This window comes from Lingula anatina, chromosome 2 (assembly GCF_051362555.1).
Source record: "Lingula anatina isolate TDL-2025a chromosome 2, LinAna3.0, whole genome shotgun sequence".
Taxonomy (NCBI): domain Eukaryota; kingdom Metazoa; phylum Brachiopoda; class Lingulata; order Lingulida; family Lingulidae; genus Lingula; species Lingula anatina.
The window spans coordinates 9,343,539-9,362,123 of record NC_141768.1 but is presented as its reverse complement, the minus strand read 5'-3'; the positions used below and the strand labels follow the sequence as shown (position 1 = coordinate 9,362,123).

At 33.9% G+C, this 18,585-nt stretch overlaps 1 protein-coding gene across 7 annotated transcripts in view; it reads left to right on the top strand.

Annotated features, from left to right (window-relative positions):
- The first annotated feature begins 6 nt into the window (after positions 1-6).
- The window catches only part of LOC106177784 (synaptosomal-associated protein 25), a 30,179-nt gene continuing 11,600 nt past the window's right edge, over positions 7-18,585 (top strand). For 4 of the 7 annotated variants that reach the window (XM_013560668.3, XM_087006651.1, XM_087006652.1 and 1 more), the window contains exons 1-3: positions 6,324-6,480; positions 13,366-13,850; positions 18,184-18,225. In XM_013560668.3, coding sequence (XP_013416122.1) covers positions 13,722-13,850; positions 18,184-18,225 — 171 coding nt within the window. In that variant the 5' untranslated portion in view covers positions 6,324-6,480; positions 13,366-13,721. Of the gene's footprint in view, positions 173-6,323; positions 6,481-13,365; positions 13,851-18,183; positions 18,226-18,585 lie in introns of those variants that run through there. The other 3 variants (XM_013560672.3, XM_013560670.3, XM_013560669.3) reach the window with 2 other exon arrangements.

The following is an 18,585-nucleotide window of genomic DNA, read 5'->3' as shown; positions in this document are numbered from 1 at the left end:
TATTTGGTGACATGACTAACCATATGTCCATGCACTAAAACGTATATTTCGCTACCTTATTATTGTTTGAAAAGATTTTTCTCCCAGTGACGTCATGAGCGCCATATTTTGTAAGCAGACAACATCCTCCGAGGGCAAATAAATATAATTTTGTGTAGTAGCTCAGATCAAGGTAGGTATATGAGCTTAATACCAGTCTCTTGGTTTAAAATGGGTTCGTTTTGTTTAGGGTTTAATATGAAGATTATATCGAGCTGCTTTGGAGGTATAAACATCATTTCCTGTTTAAAATAGGTTGCCGACGGGTCTTTGCTTTTGCTTCTTTGCCTCTGGCTCTGTGAACTGCCTAAGGCAGCTGTTAGCACATTACATATGGCATTTGGCAAGTTGGTGTGTATAGTGTACAGATTTTGGCACTAAGTTTAAAACCTTAATTTTACTTCATAGGATATAAACAAGATAGTGAAACACGAACAGATATGTAAACACCCACTTCTTCAATATATAATAATTAATATTTGCCCTGACTGTCAGTGTTTTTAAAAATCGTGAGGGGTCATATGCCTAGTATATTATAATGAAATGTTTGGTTGCCACATATTATAACAGTGAAAATCACACCATTGTTTTTTAGAACCCCAGCTACAAATTTAAATATAGCTATTTTTATGGCTCAGCATTCCTTCCCCCTCCCCCTCTCTCTCCCCAACCCCACCTTCCTCCATCCCCCATCCCCAGGAAAAGTAGCATGTTAAATATGATTTGAACATTGTAATATTGAGGAGGCATGTAATAGCTATAATACCATGATGATTTCATACATTTTGAATAATGTCCCACACATAAGACAACATGAACCATTTTTTTCCGTCTTTTAAATCATTATTTTGCAAAAGATCTTCTAATTAACAAGAAAACCACTGATTAGCACAGGATCGTATTATTTTTGTTACAGGTTTTAGTCGGGCAGTATATAGTATACACATAACTGTAATGCATGGCAATTTTTTTTTATTTCACAGGCAAGATTTCTGTAGGATACAGGTATTTTTACTACGATCAAAGTGATATCCCTGTCTAATTGCACCGTCTCTCTCTACATATCTATTTAGCATTGAGATTACATCTTTAGTGATCAACTGCATTTAGCAGTTTTATTAATAAAAACTTTTTCTAAAAAATATTAAAAACTCAAAAAAGATATTAAAAAGTTTGAGAGAGAGTAGTCTTAAAATGAATACAAGACACTTGTAGATTACTTATATACTAGAGTTGTAATGCTTTGAAAAATGACAAAAAAAACATAGTTTTGATAAAGCTCTTTGCCAGTCCTTATGAATGTACATGTAAGGTACCAATTTAGTGAATAACCTATCATTGGAAGGTTCATGCAAAGATCAAATCTCAGCACTACAAAAATTATCTTGGGATTTACTAGAATAACAATAGGGATGTTATGAAGAGAAATCTATATATGTTAATAAAAGCACCTACCAGATTCCATGTGAGACTGCATTGACTTATTGGCGTATAAACAAGAACTTAAATTATTCATGTAAATGTGAGGGAGAGTGGTTTCATAGTGTTCTGTGGTTATTCTAGGTGATACTTAAAGTCATAATAACTCTTCGTTTTGGCCAAAAATTGGATTTTCCTGGAAAAAACGGCAATTTTCCCGTACTTACCAATGGTCAACGACCCCATTTCTGCATTCAAAGTTAATCCAGGATTTTTTTCCTAAACGTACGGTTTTTTGTTAAAATCTCTTAAGAGATTTTAACTGACGGAGCTCTCTCTGACATTGCAAAGTCACTGGTGACCTACTTAAAACCGCGGGAAAAGCAGACAACAACAACACTATATAAGATTCATGAGATATATTCGTCTTTTTGTTAAAAATGCATTTATATCCACAATGTGTGCCATTCTGGGCTTTTCGTTATTCCGACGCACTGTACAAAAACTCGCAACTTACGTCTGCGTCCGCATTAATGTGTTTGGCGCCATATGTTATTTTGGTCTCGAATGAACGCGAGAATCCGCGTGACACCATTACGTCATTAGCAACGAATGCCTTGATGACTGGAAAAAATGGCATCGAAAGCCCCATTGACAAGCACAGATTTTAGTTTTACTCCAATAACGGCCGTTTTAGTGGTAAAATACGATAGAATATATTTCCATGCGTTGTTTAAAATGTATTTCATGCGGAATTTTGAATCTCAAAGGAAGAGTTATTATTGCTTTAAAGAGTATATTATTAATTATATAAGCTTATTTTGTAATGATATTGGGTTGTTTTAATAAATGTTTCCATGGACTCCAATGTAGCCTGTTTTTATTGTATAATATCTCTGAAATGTCGAAATGTGCATAATAATTAATATTGATATCTGTGTGGAATTAATCCCTTGCAATCATGCTGCCTTGTTAGCAAGTCTCAATGATAATTCCTGACAAGTAGAAATTCTGTGAATATTCATTAACCTTGCTTTGAGGATTGACACACAGATGGCAGTTATTTTAGTAATATAGATTGCTTTAAACCCCAGTATAGGTAATTTTGCATATCATGATATGAGATATGTCTCAGAAGTTTCAAAGTTTTTGCAGTGGGTTATCGTCAGGATTTGGTTTGAAACTGGCTAGTAGTTGATAGATAATGATTGAAATTTTTTCAGCATAGCATTTAGCGATGTGCTAGCTATAGCACTTACCAGTTATTTCCAGCTTTGTGTTTAGGCATAATTGATGCATCACCAAGCATGTTGTTTTTTTATAGATAACCACCATGTTATGGCTTTAATCCAGTGAAAAGGGGACTTAGCAGTTAGAGACATGCATATATATATTTTCTTGTCCTTTTTAGATAAAGGGGAGCACTATGTACAGTATAAGGACATAAGAGACAAATTAGTGATGCATCACACTCCAAGAAACAAATATTGATCATACTTTCTATATATATACCTAAATTCCCACTGTCAGCTTTATCTTATTACTCATTCAAAACAATGTTCATATCATTTTTCATTTCCAGGCATCACAGTTGTTAGTTGGCACCAGTTTGTTTTATGTCTTTATCATGTTTAAAAGTGTTCTAGGTCATTTATAAATATATAAGTAACATACTTTGTCAACAGCAAAACTGTGTGTTGAATTCAGTTTGTAGCCTTGTAAAGTACTAGTCGTGAAAAGGGCTACGGTAGTATGACAATGAGGCTCCACAGTCTGTATATAAGGTTTGTCATCTTGAACTAGTTCACATTACTTGCGTCATTCAAGAGGTTAATACACAAGTTTATGATGAAAATAGTACAAAACAATTTCAAAATAACAATGTAACAATAACAGATTATTAGTGGCATGTAGTATATTCAGATTTCAAAAAAAATTCCAGTGACTAATAGGTAGGTAAGTGTACATTAATAAGGTCTACATTAAATTACTGGTTGGCCACTTAATTATACCTTTCTATACAGCTGCTGTTCAAGGAGCATTAATTATAAACATGCTGCATGTAATTGTAAATCTTAAACATGGTAATTGTAATTTATCTTAAAGGGATAATAACTCTTTGTATGAGATCTATATTTGACAGTAAAAACATTGTGAACAACTCGCAGAAATATAATATATTCTGTTTTACCACAAAAACGACAGTTATAGTTATTATTCTGATATCTGAGCTTGTCCTTAGACCACGTGACCTCCATTGATGGCTTTACTCTGCTATAATCTCTTAAGAGATTTTAACAAAAAACCAAACTTTTTAGAAAAAAACCAGGGACTAACTTTGAATGTAAAAACAGATTCATTAACCATTGGTAAGTATGGGAAAATTGTTCTTTACTCCAGGAAAATTCATTTTTTTGCCAAAACGAAGAGTTATTATCCCTTTAAAGGGGCTATTGTGAATCCTATGCCTCACTGTCCTCATTGTTCACTATGTTCTCTATGCTCTATTGTCATTATTGTAAAAATTGCATATGGCTACATAAGCTGGCCCCCATTACTATGACACTTTTTTTATAGTATATATATTGAATTTATTCTCAGTGAGTCTAGTGGGCTTTTTACTGAACAGCGTGTGATCAACACAGTGACAGGTAATGTATTATGTTTCAGTCATTATATGATGGCAGCTGAATCATACATAATTTCATATACTAGTACAGGTACTTTTCAAAAACAAAAAAGTTTTTCTGAGCACCTTTTTTTTGCATTTCACTTTGCAATTAACCAAATGTATAGCTAAGTACAGTATAACCTTAATTTGAAAGAAATGGTATACTGTATTTTGTCATATACTGGCAATATTCATTCCAGGCCCGTAGCCAGGGGGGTTCAGGGGGTTGAAATTGCTGGCTACGGGCCTGCATTCAATACATATACATGTATATTTAGATGTTATGCAATAAGGGACAGTAATGTCAACAAAACAATCTTCATATCTTTCCAATTAGGGTGACTCTTGGAATTTCCCAGCCACATTGCTTTTACATGTTTAAGACAGCTACAAATAATATATTATACAGATAATATAGTAATATATTTACATATAAATATACACATATATAATTACCATTATAAAAACCTTACTCATCATGTAAGATGACCCCAATTGTGGTAAAAGGCAAGGTTAATTGTGGCAGTAATATTTGTTAGTGATTTAGTAATCTCCTCTTTTTATTTACAAAGCATCTCACTGTTTTATTTTAAAGTTGCATTATGCCCTGTCTCATGTGAATAAAGCAAAGAAACTCCTCATTCCTGTATAAGTTAATTACAATTTTGAGCTTGTGGTATTAGCATGGTTGAGATAGGTATTGATCCCAGGCTGTAATCTCAGAAGATTTGTTGTGTTCACAGGCAAAGGTTTGGCAACGATGTCCTTCTCATTGTATTTAGTTTTTCTTTTCCCATGAAGGGAATTAACAATAAGCTATATATGCACCCAACCAAATGCACATTAGATTTATTTTAATATTATTTTGATTTAAAAGCAACGTGTTGTATGTATATTTATATATATTTTGGATGGGGGTTTAAATTCTTGTCTTAGGATTAAAGATGTAATTGTGAGTTAATACTATTAGAATGGTAATACATCACTTTAATTTTGATTAAAAGTTGGGTCTCTAGTATGTAGCACCAACAATGCACAGATTACGTGTTTGTGTAGGCGTGAAAATTGATTTTTCCACCCATCCTTGTGTTTGATTAAAGACAGCAAAAAAGAAACATATCATCTAAAGGCATCCAGCAGAGTTGGATCTAACTTGACACTATCCATTTCTTTAAGCCTGAGTACTCTTATCTCATCAGAGGGAGCAACTCTCCCTGGTGTCTTACCCACTGTCACTGTAATACAGGTAAGCCTCATTTGTAGCTTTCTGTGGTAAGCTCACCGTTTTCTTGCTGATATGGCTAATACTTACTTAGGTCACACAATCCCAACTGGATTCATGTCTGTAGATATCAGATGTGTGAGAACCAGCATAACTGTGTTAAATAAATATAGTAATAATGCATGTAATTAGCATACACCTATATCCCATACATTTAGTTCTTTACACCAGATCTAATGTGTCAAAGTGTACATATTCTTAGAGAACATACTTCTGTGGAAAAAAATTAGACTTGAAGTTTGAAAATAGTTGTTGTAAATTTGGTTTTATAAATTATGTGATAATTTGTAATTAGTGGTGAAGATTTAATTCTGGCAGTAAAGTCACACTGGTTAGCAACCTGTGCAGGTCCAAACTATAGGTCTACATGGATTGACCCAATTCTGCAGGGACTCTCTCTGAATGCTACCAGTTAAACAAATTAACACACCTCATCCTGGCATTAAGGAGTATACAGAAAAGCTGGTGATTATACGAATATGTTGGAAATGTTAATATTATTAATGGTTTTTTACACCACGTGGTTATATTTGAGATTTAAAATGTGATATTATTTGATAAGTGAAATCAGAAGCAGAAATTGATTGCCCCCCTCCCTTTCCCCAGCCCATCCCACAGCCCTTTCAGCTGGTTCAGTATCAACTTCAGATATTTTCTATCCTCCGAAACTTTTCTTCAATAATTTTCTAAACCATTTGATAATTGTAATGTGGCATGATTGTGTACGAGAAGTTTTTTTATTAATTAATTTTTGGGGGGTTCATCCTGAATTGCTGGTAAAGTAAGAATTTCTAAAAGTTCTTATTTAAAACAAGCCTAAAAATTTCCAGCATTATAAATTTTGCATTCATGGTTGATATCTGTGAGACTTTACTTATCTGTGAGACTAACCTCAAATGTATTTGGTTTTAGGGTCCTGGAGGACTCCAGCTTCACTTAAAACAGACTGGTATAAACTAGAACCTAATCATAGTGAAAGATGGCTGGACAAGGAGGGAACCTTACAGAAGAAGACATGAGGTCTGAATTAAATGAAATTCAGATGAAGATGAATGCAACCACAGATGAGGTACGTACATGCAAAAGGTGCAATGAATATTTTATATATATACTATATAAAGAGTGGGGAATTTACTTTTATGTTTTACTATCTACATTTTTTATTCATAGGTAATCTGATGATTGTCAGTGCACATAAACATTATTGTACATATGAGAAGTGGGTGAATATATAATTTTAATAGGGTGACATGTTCTTATACATATTAATTATAAAACACAAACCTGGAAGCTAATCTGAATACATGATAATGCCCCTCTGAAATGTGACAGCACTTAATGTAATCCAAAATGTGCAGAGAGATGTTTTTATGCTGATACTTTTTTTGTACAAAATGATTCCTTAACAACAACATATGTTTCCTAAGTGTAATAATGTGTATCCCAGTGCACAGGGCTTTATACTATTATTTCAGTTTAAAAATTTGGCAGTGAAAAAGTAGTAAAAGATGAAAATCTTTGGGAGAGGAATGGATATCTTTTGGGAGCTGGTGATCTTTGAGGATAGATATGATCCTACAGAGACTTCACTAACCATGATAGTTTTTCATACCTATTAAATATCAACTTGCTTGTATTATTAAATCAAATTATTTATCAAAATAAAAAGGAAAAGGCACATACAACTGACAGAAAGACATGTCAGTGGCAGGATATAATAGAAAACTGCAGTCAGATAGGTAGAATTTGCTGATTACTTGTTCTACTATTATAGCAAGGAATTGTTCCTGGTATTATTTTAGAAACAGGTAAACAACAGTTAGATGCAGTCGCATAGCATGATATATTGTCCTAATTGGAGAAGATAATATTGATTTCTCTGCCGTACCTGTCTGCCACTTACATATGATTTGGGGACTCGTTCTTTAAACCTTTACATTAGCATGCTGTTGTTGTATAGCATGAAGGTCTCATTTTAAACAGAATTGATTGACAGACATCTTGATCTCTATGCAGTACTCATGTCAGGCTCTGTATTTGCTTGGGATTCTAACATGGTTTTGTTTTCAAGAGCTCCCATCATTGATTAATATCACATGCATTTAGATGAGCATTTCATTTCATGATTAAATATTGGTAATGAAGATTGGCTTTGTTCCTGCTATATCTGAGTCTCTGATGGGTTTGGGAGGTCAGCAGGTTAAAAAAGTAATGTTCATCAAGAAGGAAATCAATAAATGGCATGGAGAAAAAGAGGAAAGCTAAATTTTGTTACATCTTTAAAAAAACTCAATAGACTTGTACATCAACAAAATTATATATATATATATATATATATATATATATGTCCATGAGTAGGCAACCTTTGTTTGGCAGAATAGCAACTGTGGTAATGTCCTTTATCCCTCTTTTTAAAACCTCTCCAGCAGAATTCCAAGGAATATTGATCTACTGCAACTATTTATCAGCTTAGTATATCTGAAAAAAGGGGTTATTAGCAAAGATGTCCTGAGCTGTCAATATCAAAGATGTCAGCTTTGTGTAACTATGTTTCTGCAGTCCCTTGTGGAATGTAAGAAATGTGATTTTCTTTTCTCTGACTAATGTTATGTGTGGTTGTTCATTGTGCTCTTTATCAGAAGTCCCTGCCTAGGTTTTGAATGAAGAAGAATAAGACAGACACTGGGAGGTATCCTCCCCCAGTGTGGTTGCATACAGAATTTTTCAGAGATAAACCAGTGTAAAAATCAATAAAAGATGTTGACACTTGAATACCAAGAGAAATTGACAGTTGTTTCTTTAATTGATTTCCTATTGGAAAGTGACACTAATTCAAATCTAAGAATAATTGTAGAAACTTCTATTGACAAAATTGCTCTGCATTGTTTTTTCTTTGGCCTATGCTGGCTTCACACTGGTGAGGATATGGATGAACCAACCTCTATATATTTGAAAGCTATCATATGCTTATAAATTGATTATGTACAAATATTTGAACGAAACTCTTCATTCTTAGGAGCACATCTTGAATGAGTTGGCAAAATGGAACATAACGCAATCAGATAATCTTTTTCAATATTCATAGGAATTGGAAAATGAGCAGGTCTTGCTGTTCAAAGTGATTTGAAACTATGTACTTTTTATCATGAAGTGGATTTGCCCACCATTTAGTATTAGTTTTTCTACTGCCTTTTGTCTATATGCCTTATACATAGAGTTTATTTTTTTGTCCTTTTTGATGCATGGCAACATAATTGCAGCTTTTAGTGTCTAGTAAGTTGATTTTATAGGTTGATGACTTATTGCTTAAGTCAAAACCTACATTGCTCCCAAAACATGCTAATATCTAAAAGTGATCTAAAGAATTGCATAGCTTTTAAGGTATAGGCTGCCATTAAAAGTGTTAGGGAAGAGGGCCCATTCTACAAAGCTCATTATTTAAAAATAGAAAAAGAAATTGATTTGTGCCTTAAGGTATAGAAATTGTGCAAGTACTTTAACATGAAAATGGGCACTGGGGGAAGTCAGCCATCTGTCTAGTCATCATTTAGATGGCCTGTTCAAGTATTTTACAGCTTGATGACTTTTAAAATTTAAGCTGAAATGTTAAGTCGCACTTGAACATGTGAGGTATCAATTTTGATATGAAGTGAATGCAGGGAAGTAGCCAAAGATCGCACTTAATATTTTTATTTTAAAAATTTGTTTTAAAAAAAATTCAAATAAATTTTATTTTTGAAATTAAGGACCTAAGCCATTTGGATAAGAATGTTTTATCTTATTTATTAATAACAGTCTACAAACCCTGTAAATCATATTTATATAGAGCATAAAGATGTGAAATTCCTCCCTCCTCCATAAAGAATAGTAATAACAAAGAAAAGTTTAGATGATGAAGAAAGACTAATTAAAAACAAAACAATTCAGTTGAGTTCTTAAGATTGTGGACATTGTTAGGGAATCTCTCAAACGTGCCATGGCTGCAGCATAGCACATCCATACCACCACTAACACAATCGCCATGAGTGTCTCCTCCAGCTGACTTGTCTCAACTAACACAATCACCATGACTGTCTCCCCTAGTTAACTGGTCACAACTAATATGAGCAGTTTTATTAATGTCTCTCTTAGCTTGCTTGAACACTTAAAATATTTTTCAGTTCGTGCTGAGTAATGTATGCCTTAACCTCCAGTTTCTTAGAATATTTTTTAATAAAAAATCAGCTCTGACTAAGATTCTTGTCTAGCCTCTTGAATGAATATTTGATCATGAGAATTTCAATTGATCTTTCATATATTGATTTTATGTAAGTATTTTGATTAGTCAGTAAAATGTATTTTTCTCTTTCCAATTTTGTATTCATATTTCTACTAAGCACAACTGATGTACATTGATATTTTCTTCTAAAAAGATTAGCACAAGTATTGCCAAGGAAGTGTTCTGCGGGTTCAATTAACTTCCCAGAATAAAAGCGAAAATGGTTCCTCAACTATAGTACAATGCCACTACTTACTTTTGTCCTGCCTGCTCTGTACAGTGGAACCCCATAGGACTTTCTGCAAATCCAGACCTGGAATGTGACATGATAATAAAAATTCTGGACAAAAGCACCTCTAGAGCTTGCTATTTGCCTTAATCATTCTGTTCCTTGACTGTAGTCTATTGATTGTTCACAATCAGATTCAGTTATTTATAAGTATGTATTCATATTTAATGTGATTATCTTAAGAGTCAATTGGTATGTGCAAATTAAGCAGCTTTTCTTGATTCTTGCCTATCCCACTGCAACTCACTGTGGGAGAAATAAAGGGAAACTGTGTGTTTGAATTTGAAAAACAAGGAAAAATTATAATACTATAATAGATGAAATAGTAGGTTCATAGTGATACATTTTATGGGGGTAGGGGTTTAATATAAAAAATGGCTTGGAAAATATTATTAGATGTAGCATAAAAACCCTTAAAGAGAATGTAAACTTAGCAAGGTTTTAGGCATGTGATATATTTACCATAGCCTGCAAGGTGATTGATGCCACTTTTAAAGCAATAATCTTTTCACTATAAGTATTTTCTGCTGTGGTTTGACTGTGGGTGGATAATTTGTTTCTTACCAAATCACCTTTTTCAATAAAATGAAATTTGTCATATGAATGAATTTGCCCCAAAATGAAAGGCAACATGTTTTGTGCCACTATGGTTGAAATGTTTGAACTGCTGGGCAATTTATACTAAGTTTATCCTTTAGTAGCAAAGACGTTTTGAAAACCCAACACCGTGAATTGGTGATTTTTTTTGGGCGAAACCAGACAATTTCCATATATTTTTCATAATTGTAGATCTAAGTTTGAACTGAGTATTGCATATAGCTGAGTATTGTAAGAAAATCATGATAATATTGAATATCAGGGGTCCCTGCTTTGTATGCACACAGAGAGAGACAACCTTTTGAAATTAACTTGAGACCAATAAAAGTATCTTCAAAACCATTTCACCCATTTATGGTGGAATTTAGGCCCCATTCCATACCTAGATCAATCTAGCAGGATCGACCCATCTCCAAGGGGTTTCTTGCTAAATAGCATTCAGTTTAAGTCGCTTGGATGTCTGGCACGCCTACTAAAGCTGCTAAATTACCCCTTAGGAGCTTCAGTAGGTGTGCCAGACATCAGAGCTGTTTAAGCTAAATGCAATTTAAGCCCCCGTCACACTTATTCGGAATCAGCAGGAATTGAGCAGAACCAGCTGGAATGACTAAATTAAAAAATTCGTACTACATTCGGGAAGAAATTTCAAATTGACCTAAATTCTTGTACAGTAAGAATGCCGTTGGAATACTCAGAATGTGCTTCAATCCGCCTGGAATTATTCGTGCACATTTAGGCTGTATAAGTTCTCAAATGCAGCTCGAATGTAGTTGGAAAACTAGGAATATCAATAATGCTGTCACAATGCATTCAGAATATTTAGAATACACTTCGAATGCCGTACGAGTGTAGTTCGATTGCTGGTTGAAGTAGGACCGAAATGCATTCGAGGTGCATTTCGGCTCTTTCTAGCAGGATTTGAAGTGTCTTGCCATTTCGGTTCTCCCTCGAATGTGATCAGAATGTTTCGAATGCTGTCGGAATATGCGAATATTTAGAATGCAGTCATAGTGCAGTTATAATACTATTCAAATGCCATTCGATAGTTTTCCACTTGGAATGCACTTCGAAAGTTTTTAAATGAGCAAAACATTTGGGCTGGCCACAAGAATGGGGAAAAATATTTGGAATGCACATGGAATTGTTAGAATGCTCTTCGAATATCCAGGAACGCACAAAGAATTGTCTTTCCGACAGCATTCGTGCTCATTCCACCTCTAGTGTGACGGGGGTATTAGCAAGAAACCCCTTGGAGAAGGGTCCATCCTGCTTGATCAATCTAGGTATGGGAACGGGGTCTTAGAATCCAACTTGCCCTGTTTAAATAGTACAGAAAAGAATAAATCAGTCACACCTTATTATGTGTTTGCTTTCTAAAATGATCTTACGTTAAAAGATTAAAACCAGTTTATTGCAGTGCCACATTACTGGTGAATGTTACTGTAAATGTAGCAAATTTTAAGAGAATCGAGGAGTTAATTAACTGTATCGCCTCTGCCTTGGTAATGGAGAATGATTAGTTGTTTTAACATGAAAATGTTTGGATTAAGCAGATAATGGGGGCCACTGTAGACTTAAAATTAGACACTAAATCTGGTAACATGGGGCTTCACTGAGGTTGGGGCAAATAAAGTGGCTTTAATTATTTAAGTGAACTGTAATTCATTTTTTCCACTGAAAACAGAAGCCAGTCATCTGTGCAGTCAGTTTTTGCTATTGCTTGTTTCAGCTCAATTCTTTGGAGTGCCAAGTGACATCCAGAAGCACAGTTTCTAAATATGTTATATTGATTTTGGCAAAGAACACCTGCAAATGAATAGTTTGAGTTGGAATACATGTTATTAAATCACACACACAAACACTAACAGACACCCTGTTGTTAGATATCTTAGTTCCAGTATAAAAGGCTGGTGCCAATTAGGAAAAAATAACAATGGATTTATCGCAATAGGTCTCTTTGAAAAAAACTGCAGTGCTTGGTTGATATTTGATGCCTTCAAAAATGCTTATTTATTAACAAGAAAAATCATTGAATATATATATATTTTTTCTCATTGGGGGAAATATACTTTAAGGACTATGTCCTTATTTGCTACTCTTATCAGTCATTTTTTCAAATATAAACTCATTAGTTTACTATACCTTGAAGCCCATCAGTCCTCATTTGTCATAGCTGATGGTTAATGCAGGCAGTCAATGTGTGTCACTGAAAACTGGAGTGCTATCCCTTCAGACATCACAATCAATAATCAACAACAGTATGTACACTCTTTCGAGTTCCAAGCTCTTGGGACATATTGTTTGAAGTTCTGGTGGAACATGCATGCCAATAACCCAATTATTGACTTTCTTTTATTCCTGTTGGAGTGTCTCCTGGTGTGAGAGTGGTGTAAGTGCTAAATGGAAAGCAGTTCATTGAAAAGTTTCTCACTGAAAGGGCTGTTCCAGGCCAGACCACAGTGATAGCATTGTCCCTTTGGATGATAGTAATACATGTAGTCTTGATGTACCACTGAGGGATGTGTCTTTTTTCCAATGAACCAGTGATCATAGTGAGAGAGAGCAGTGAGATCAAACACTTCATTATTGGGGCACATTTGTGTTGATTTTAACAGCAGGGCAGCTTTGTATTGAACGGTGCTGGTGCAGATACCATGTGGGGCCTGTAGGGCTATTCAGAAGCATTGGGGAAATCAATTATTGATTTACTATAGGAGCTGTTGTTTCAGTGAATAATTAATGCAAGAATTGAGCTCTAAAGTATGAAGAGGCTGATCATGCACTACATGCTACTCCATTCATCTATTCAGCAGCACAAGTGTTTTTGCTGATTTGTTGGGGCAGGGAGTCAGTAATGGAGAGTTGACACATGGACACTATTTACATTAAAGGAGGAATACGCCAAGTAGAACTGGAAACTTTTTAGCAATCTTGCAAGGATTTACCAAAGCTGAAATCAGTCACTTGGTGCTACTATTCTCCAACGACATGAAAATTCAATTCAGTGACTAGTGATCATTAACATTGTACACAAACTCATTTCATGAAAAATTGATTGAAGTTGTAGCTTACCGTTGTACCAAGTCATTAAGTTGTGAGGACATAGGTTGGGTAGGAGTCAATTACACCACCCTCCACCTAGCTGCCTTGAATAGAGACCAGCACCATGTTTGGTATAGGAGGGGGTAATGAAGAGGAGGAGAAGGCTAAAGGGGGGCCAGAGGGAGAACCATTGGATCCAGAGGCATCTGAAGGAGAGGTTCTTATGAAACAAATAGATGATGCAACAAATGAGGTACTTTTTATTTCCTTTTGATTTTTGTTTAAAACTATTAAGATGATGTTTGATATTAGATAATTTGCAACGCGTTTGAAACACTATTTAGATATTATACAAGTTAGACGTATTATTATGTTATTGGTCATTATTATTATTTTAATTAAAGAAATATAATATTTAATTAAATCAATCGATATTGGTTAAGCTTCAAATTTTCAATTTTGTAACTGTCTCTGAGTTATAAAGATTTGAAAGATATGGTAGTAGACTTGTCTAAAATTGTTAGAAATGGAACAACTCAATATAATAAAGAAAACCAATAATTTCATTTCTAATCAGTAGAGGACGATCAATATACACAGCCCAACTATTATGGACTGAACCACTTAAGTGAATTATCATGGTCATTCTTCTTACATTTAGTGGTATCATCTGTTTTTACTTGTAGAACTGCTTTTTTATGGCTCTCTTTTGTCTGTGAGCTGTCATATATGCCAGTATGAACTGCTGCTTGATTATGATTGAATGGTATTGATGGCTAGGAATAGTTAAACAACTCAATATCAGTCTATTGCCCAGTAGCAGTAAAAACTATATATCAATTTTAAAAAGTTATGATTGAGTAAAGAGAAACAGAAGTTGAACATATATTATTCAACTTTAAAATGTCTTCAAAATGCTGGAATGTGATGTTACCTATTATGTATGCTTTCATAATTTAAAGGAACAACACAACTAGTATCATTGGTTCAGCATACACCAGCATGGAAATTATCTGGGATATGTTTATATAGTAAAAGTGACCTGTAGTTTTATCAAATCTGGGTTGATTTATTTCTCTGATATCACACATTCCCATGAGGGCAACCTCTGTTGGAACTGATATATATGGAGAGAATTATTTTACATAGACCACTGATCAATACTTGTTGACAAAAATGAACCAGAGAGAAATTACTAGATGTGGAGTGAGCACAGGCTGTCCTCGGTGGCCATTAGAAACTAGTAGTTTCATTAAATGAATGACAGAAAAGCAAAACGACATCGACAACAACAACAATAATAATAATGGTTAGCAGTAAAACAAATGCTGATATAAATAACTGTAATAATATGAGAGAAATAATGTCAACCCTTCACCACTTCAGTGCATTGTATTTAACTCAATCAGAACACCAACGATAGAAAAACAAAAACATTTGGAAATGATTTGTCAATAGTGACCAGTGGAATGTTACCAGAAATCCTGACAGCCAACTCCATATTTCAACTTCAAGTCCTAGATTGATTCATAATTAATTATTGGATTGATGTGGGCACAGTGGTTTATTTATATCATCATTATTTTGTGCTTTATGAAATTTTAATAATTTGGCCATTTCATTTTACTTTTGACTAGAAAATGAAGAATGTTACATGAAAATTAAAGTTTTTTCCTGTTGGTCTGAAATTTATTATTTGTTATGATAAAAATCATGGTCTGTGTGAGACAACTTTTACTGATTTTTTTTCTGAGTTCAGAGGAAAGAGATTTGCTAGCAAACAGGTAGTAGTTAACTGAGGCTATGTTAGACAAGAGCTAGACACATGGGTTGAAACAGTTGTACCAAAAGTCAGCAGAGGTGGAAAATTTATATATAGGTAAACATGACCACATATTCTTGTTGTTCCTAATTTTCTTGAACTAAAACCTATGGCCATGAATACCCTCTGTTTGTTCTTGAAAGCTGAAGAATATCTTTACTGGCTGCAATTGTTCAATGCTGGGTACTTGAACAGGCACCAGGGGATGCTTTCACAAAAGAAATTCTGATGAGAAGTTTGTCTTAACTTCAAGATGGAAAAGTACATTTGAATGAGAAAACTATGCTACTTACAGAAAATAAGCAATTACTAATGCTTCACAGATTATTACTTTATATATTGGATTACAAAAATAGAATCATGCTGATGTGGTCATTGAAGCCTTTTGGTACCTACTGAGATTTTTTTTTTTTTTTTGCTAAATATTGTTGGGTTATTTTTAAAATGTAGGTCATGAATGATACTTTTCCTCCATAACTTGGCCTTTGCAGCACTGGCATACATGTAGTTCTATTCATCACTTTTAGATATAAGGAGCAATGATGTCTGGTCTCTTGTGATTTCAGAAAGAATTTTCAGATACTGTTAAATGGTGCCTAAGTAAAAAAAAAAAAAAAAAAAAAAAAACATTATGGAGTGAAACTGTCATGAAAATAGAGGTATTAGTATTTATAACAAACTAGCATTGGATTTTAAAGCAAGGTATAATTTTTCTATAATTTTTTTAATGTTATCATCTCTCCTACTCTTATTATAAGACTGAGCAAGCCACATTTACCTCCGTTGCTATGGAATCTCTAAATGTGCATTGATAGTGAAAGTAGAAGAGCCAGTTTTCCTGGTGCAATAAAAATGATGAAGTCATGCGTGGCACCCATTCATGCAAATAAATAATCACTCTACTTTAAACCCTGTCTAAGTTAGGATTTCACCAATGTGTACTTCTGTTAATTGTAAACATCAGGAACCTATGGCATATTGCAGGGTTGGTTGTCACAGGAGTTTTAATGACTCTGGGGAATATTTTCCCCATTTGTGATACAAGTTTATCGCGAACTTGCATTTGTGTTATAGCTTTTGGTCAGCTTGTAGCAATGCTGTCTGCTTTTCTCATTAGTACACCTATTAGTATTTATTTTTATCGCGTCTGCTATGTGTTTTCCTTTAATTGATTCAATAGCAAACTGCCCCAGTCTCTTTTTTTACCTCCAGAGAGTTAAGTGTAACATTGATTTGGTTGCAGCAGGCCAACAATAATATAGAGTCAGAAATATTACCAAGTTCAAAATTAGAAAAAGGCATGGTTATAATCATTAATGCTTAAAAATGTGGTTCAAAATGCATGCATTGGGAAATATTTATTATGCCATGGGTTAAGAAAATTCAGTTAATTTGGAAATACAAGATGATTCATTTTTTGCAATTCTGAATCATGCAAGTGGAAAATGCAAAGTTTCTAGACTGCTGTCTTTCATAAAAGTTGTACAAAAACAAACATCCGATGAAGTTTATAGGCATTATCATATTACCCAGTTGTTTTCCAAAACCTTAACTGTATCTCTTCATTACAGATAGAAGATGTCTTTTCCACTAGACTAAAGTAGCTTAGCTGTAACTGACACCAAGATTGATCAATACTGCTCATAGTTATTACATTGAATGTGTTCTGCTTGGAATTCTGTAAACCCCATTATTGTCATGCTTACAGCTTAGGGGTACACAAGAAAGAATCTAATTCTATTTCTATTGATCTGTAACTGCCTTACAATCAATATTTGGCAGTAACTTGCAGACCAGGTCCTTTTCAGAGCTACTCAGGAATTGAATACTGTAAAGTCGAAATGAAATGTTGCATGTGTAGCCATAAATGGAATGCTGTGCAACTTTTAAGTTTAACTGATTCTGTCTTTTTTTAAAATTATTTTTCATTTTTTTTTTACACAGGAAATTCAGAACAATTCAGTCAAATCAATTGTATTCTGGAATAGAAAAGCCCATAGCTATAGAATGAACGTTTTTAACATGTTGATTTTGATTGCCTCGGTTGTGCACAAAGCAAATATTCATATCAGAACATTGTTTTAACTATATATGTAATTGATTTACTTATTACATGCAGTAAAATATCATAGAAGATACTGCTTTCAAGCAGGTTCAAATAATTCACAAGGCTGCTAACTGCATACAAAGATACAATAGATTCAGTGCAAACCACCGTGAGGAGACATTGTTATTATTACAATGCCTCTATTTGCTACTTTCAATTGATTGCTAATCCATTAAAATATTAGGATGATTTTATAGCATTAAGCACTAAGTATTACGTAAATGCGGAACTCACACCAGGCTGGAGAATACTATAATTGGTGTTAGTAATGTAAGAAAGACGGTATTGATTGTAATAAAGGAATGTTGACATATTTTTGTGAGGGTGTCAGTAGGCGTAAGGACATGATAATTACATAGTTAAATTTAGAATTTATTGTTTTTACCACTATTATGAAGATGCTTACTCTGTCAAGTATTATTTGTATTCTGTGATTTTGTTGAAATTAGGTAAATTTGGTTAATGGATCTGTTGATGAAAGATGAGAACAGTGATGGAGGATTTAACCAATTTGGGTCTTGACAATATGTGGCACAAAGGTGGAGAGGGATAGGAGATAGATAAGTATGAATAGGGGGGGGGGGGGGAGGGGGGTGTGCCCTTCATTTTTCACGAAGAACTACAAATACTTATTATCTTACTTTTGTATCTTTTCAGTCCTTGGAAAGTACACGGCGGATGCTGTCACTATGTGAGGAGGTATGTCACAGCAGAAATTTTGGACACTTCAAACTAAAGTTATAGTCAGAATAATGGAGTCTTATAAATTTTGCTATCTTTCAAACCAAAATTCAATGCAGCAGTTTTCATGAATGTCATCAAACTTCAAGCATGAGAGGGTAGTTTTAGTTTTCTTTACTTTGCTTTTTATTTGGAATCTCAAAAAACAAATTAGTATTTTGTTTTTATCTGAATACTGTTATGTTATGTATCTCTTTTTAATGAAGATGTTTTGAAAGTGACACTTTGAAGAAAATACATGAAAATAAGGTATTTTTGCAAATTTTGACAGATTACCCTAATAATCTTATAATTTAGAAACATTGAAAATATTGTCTT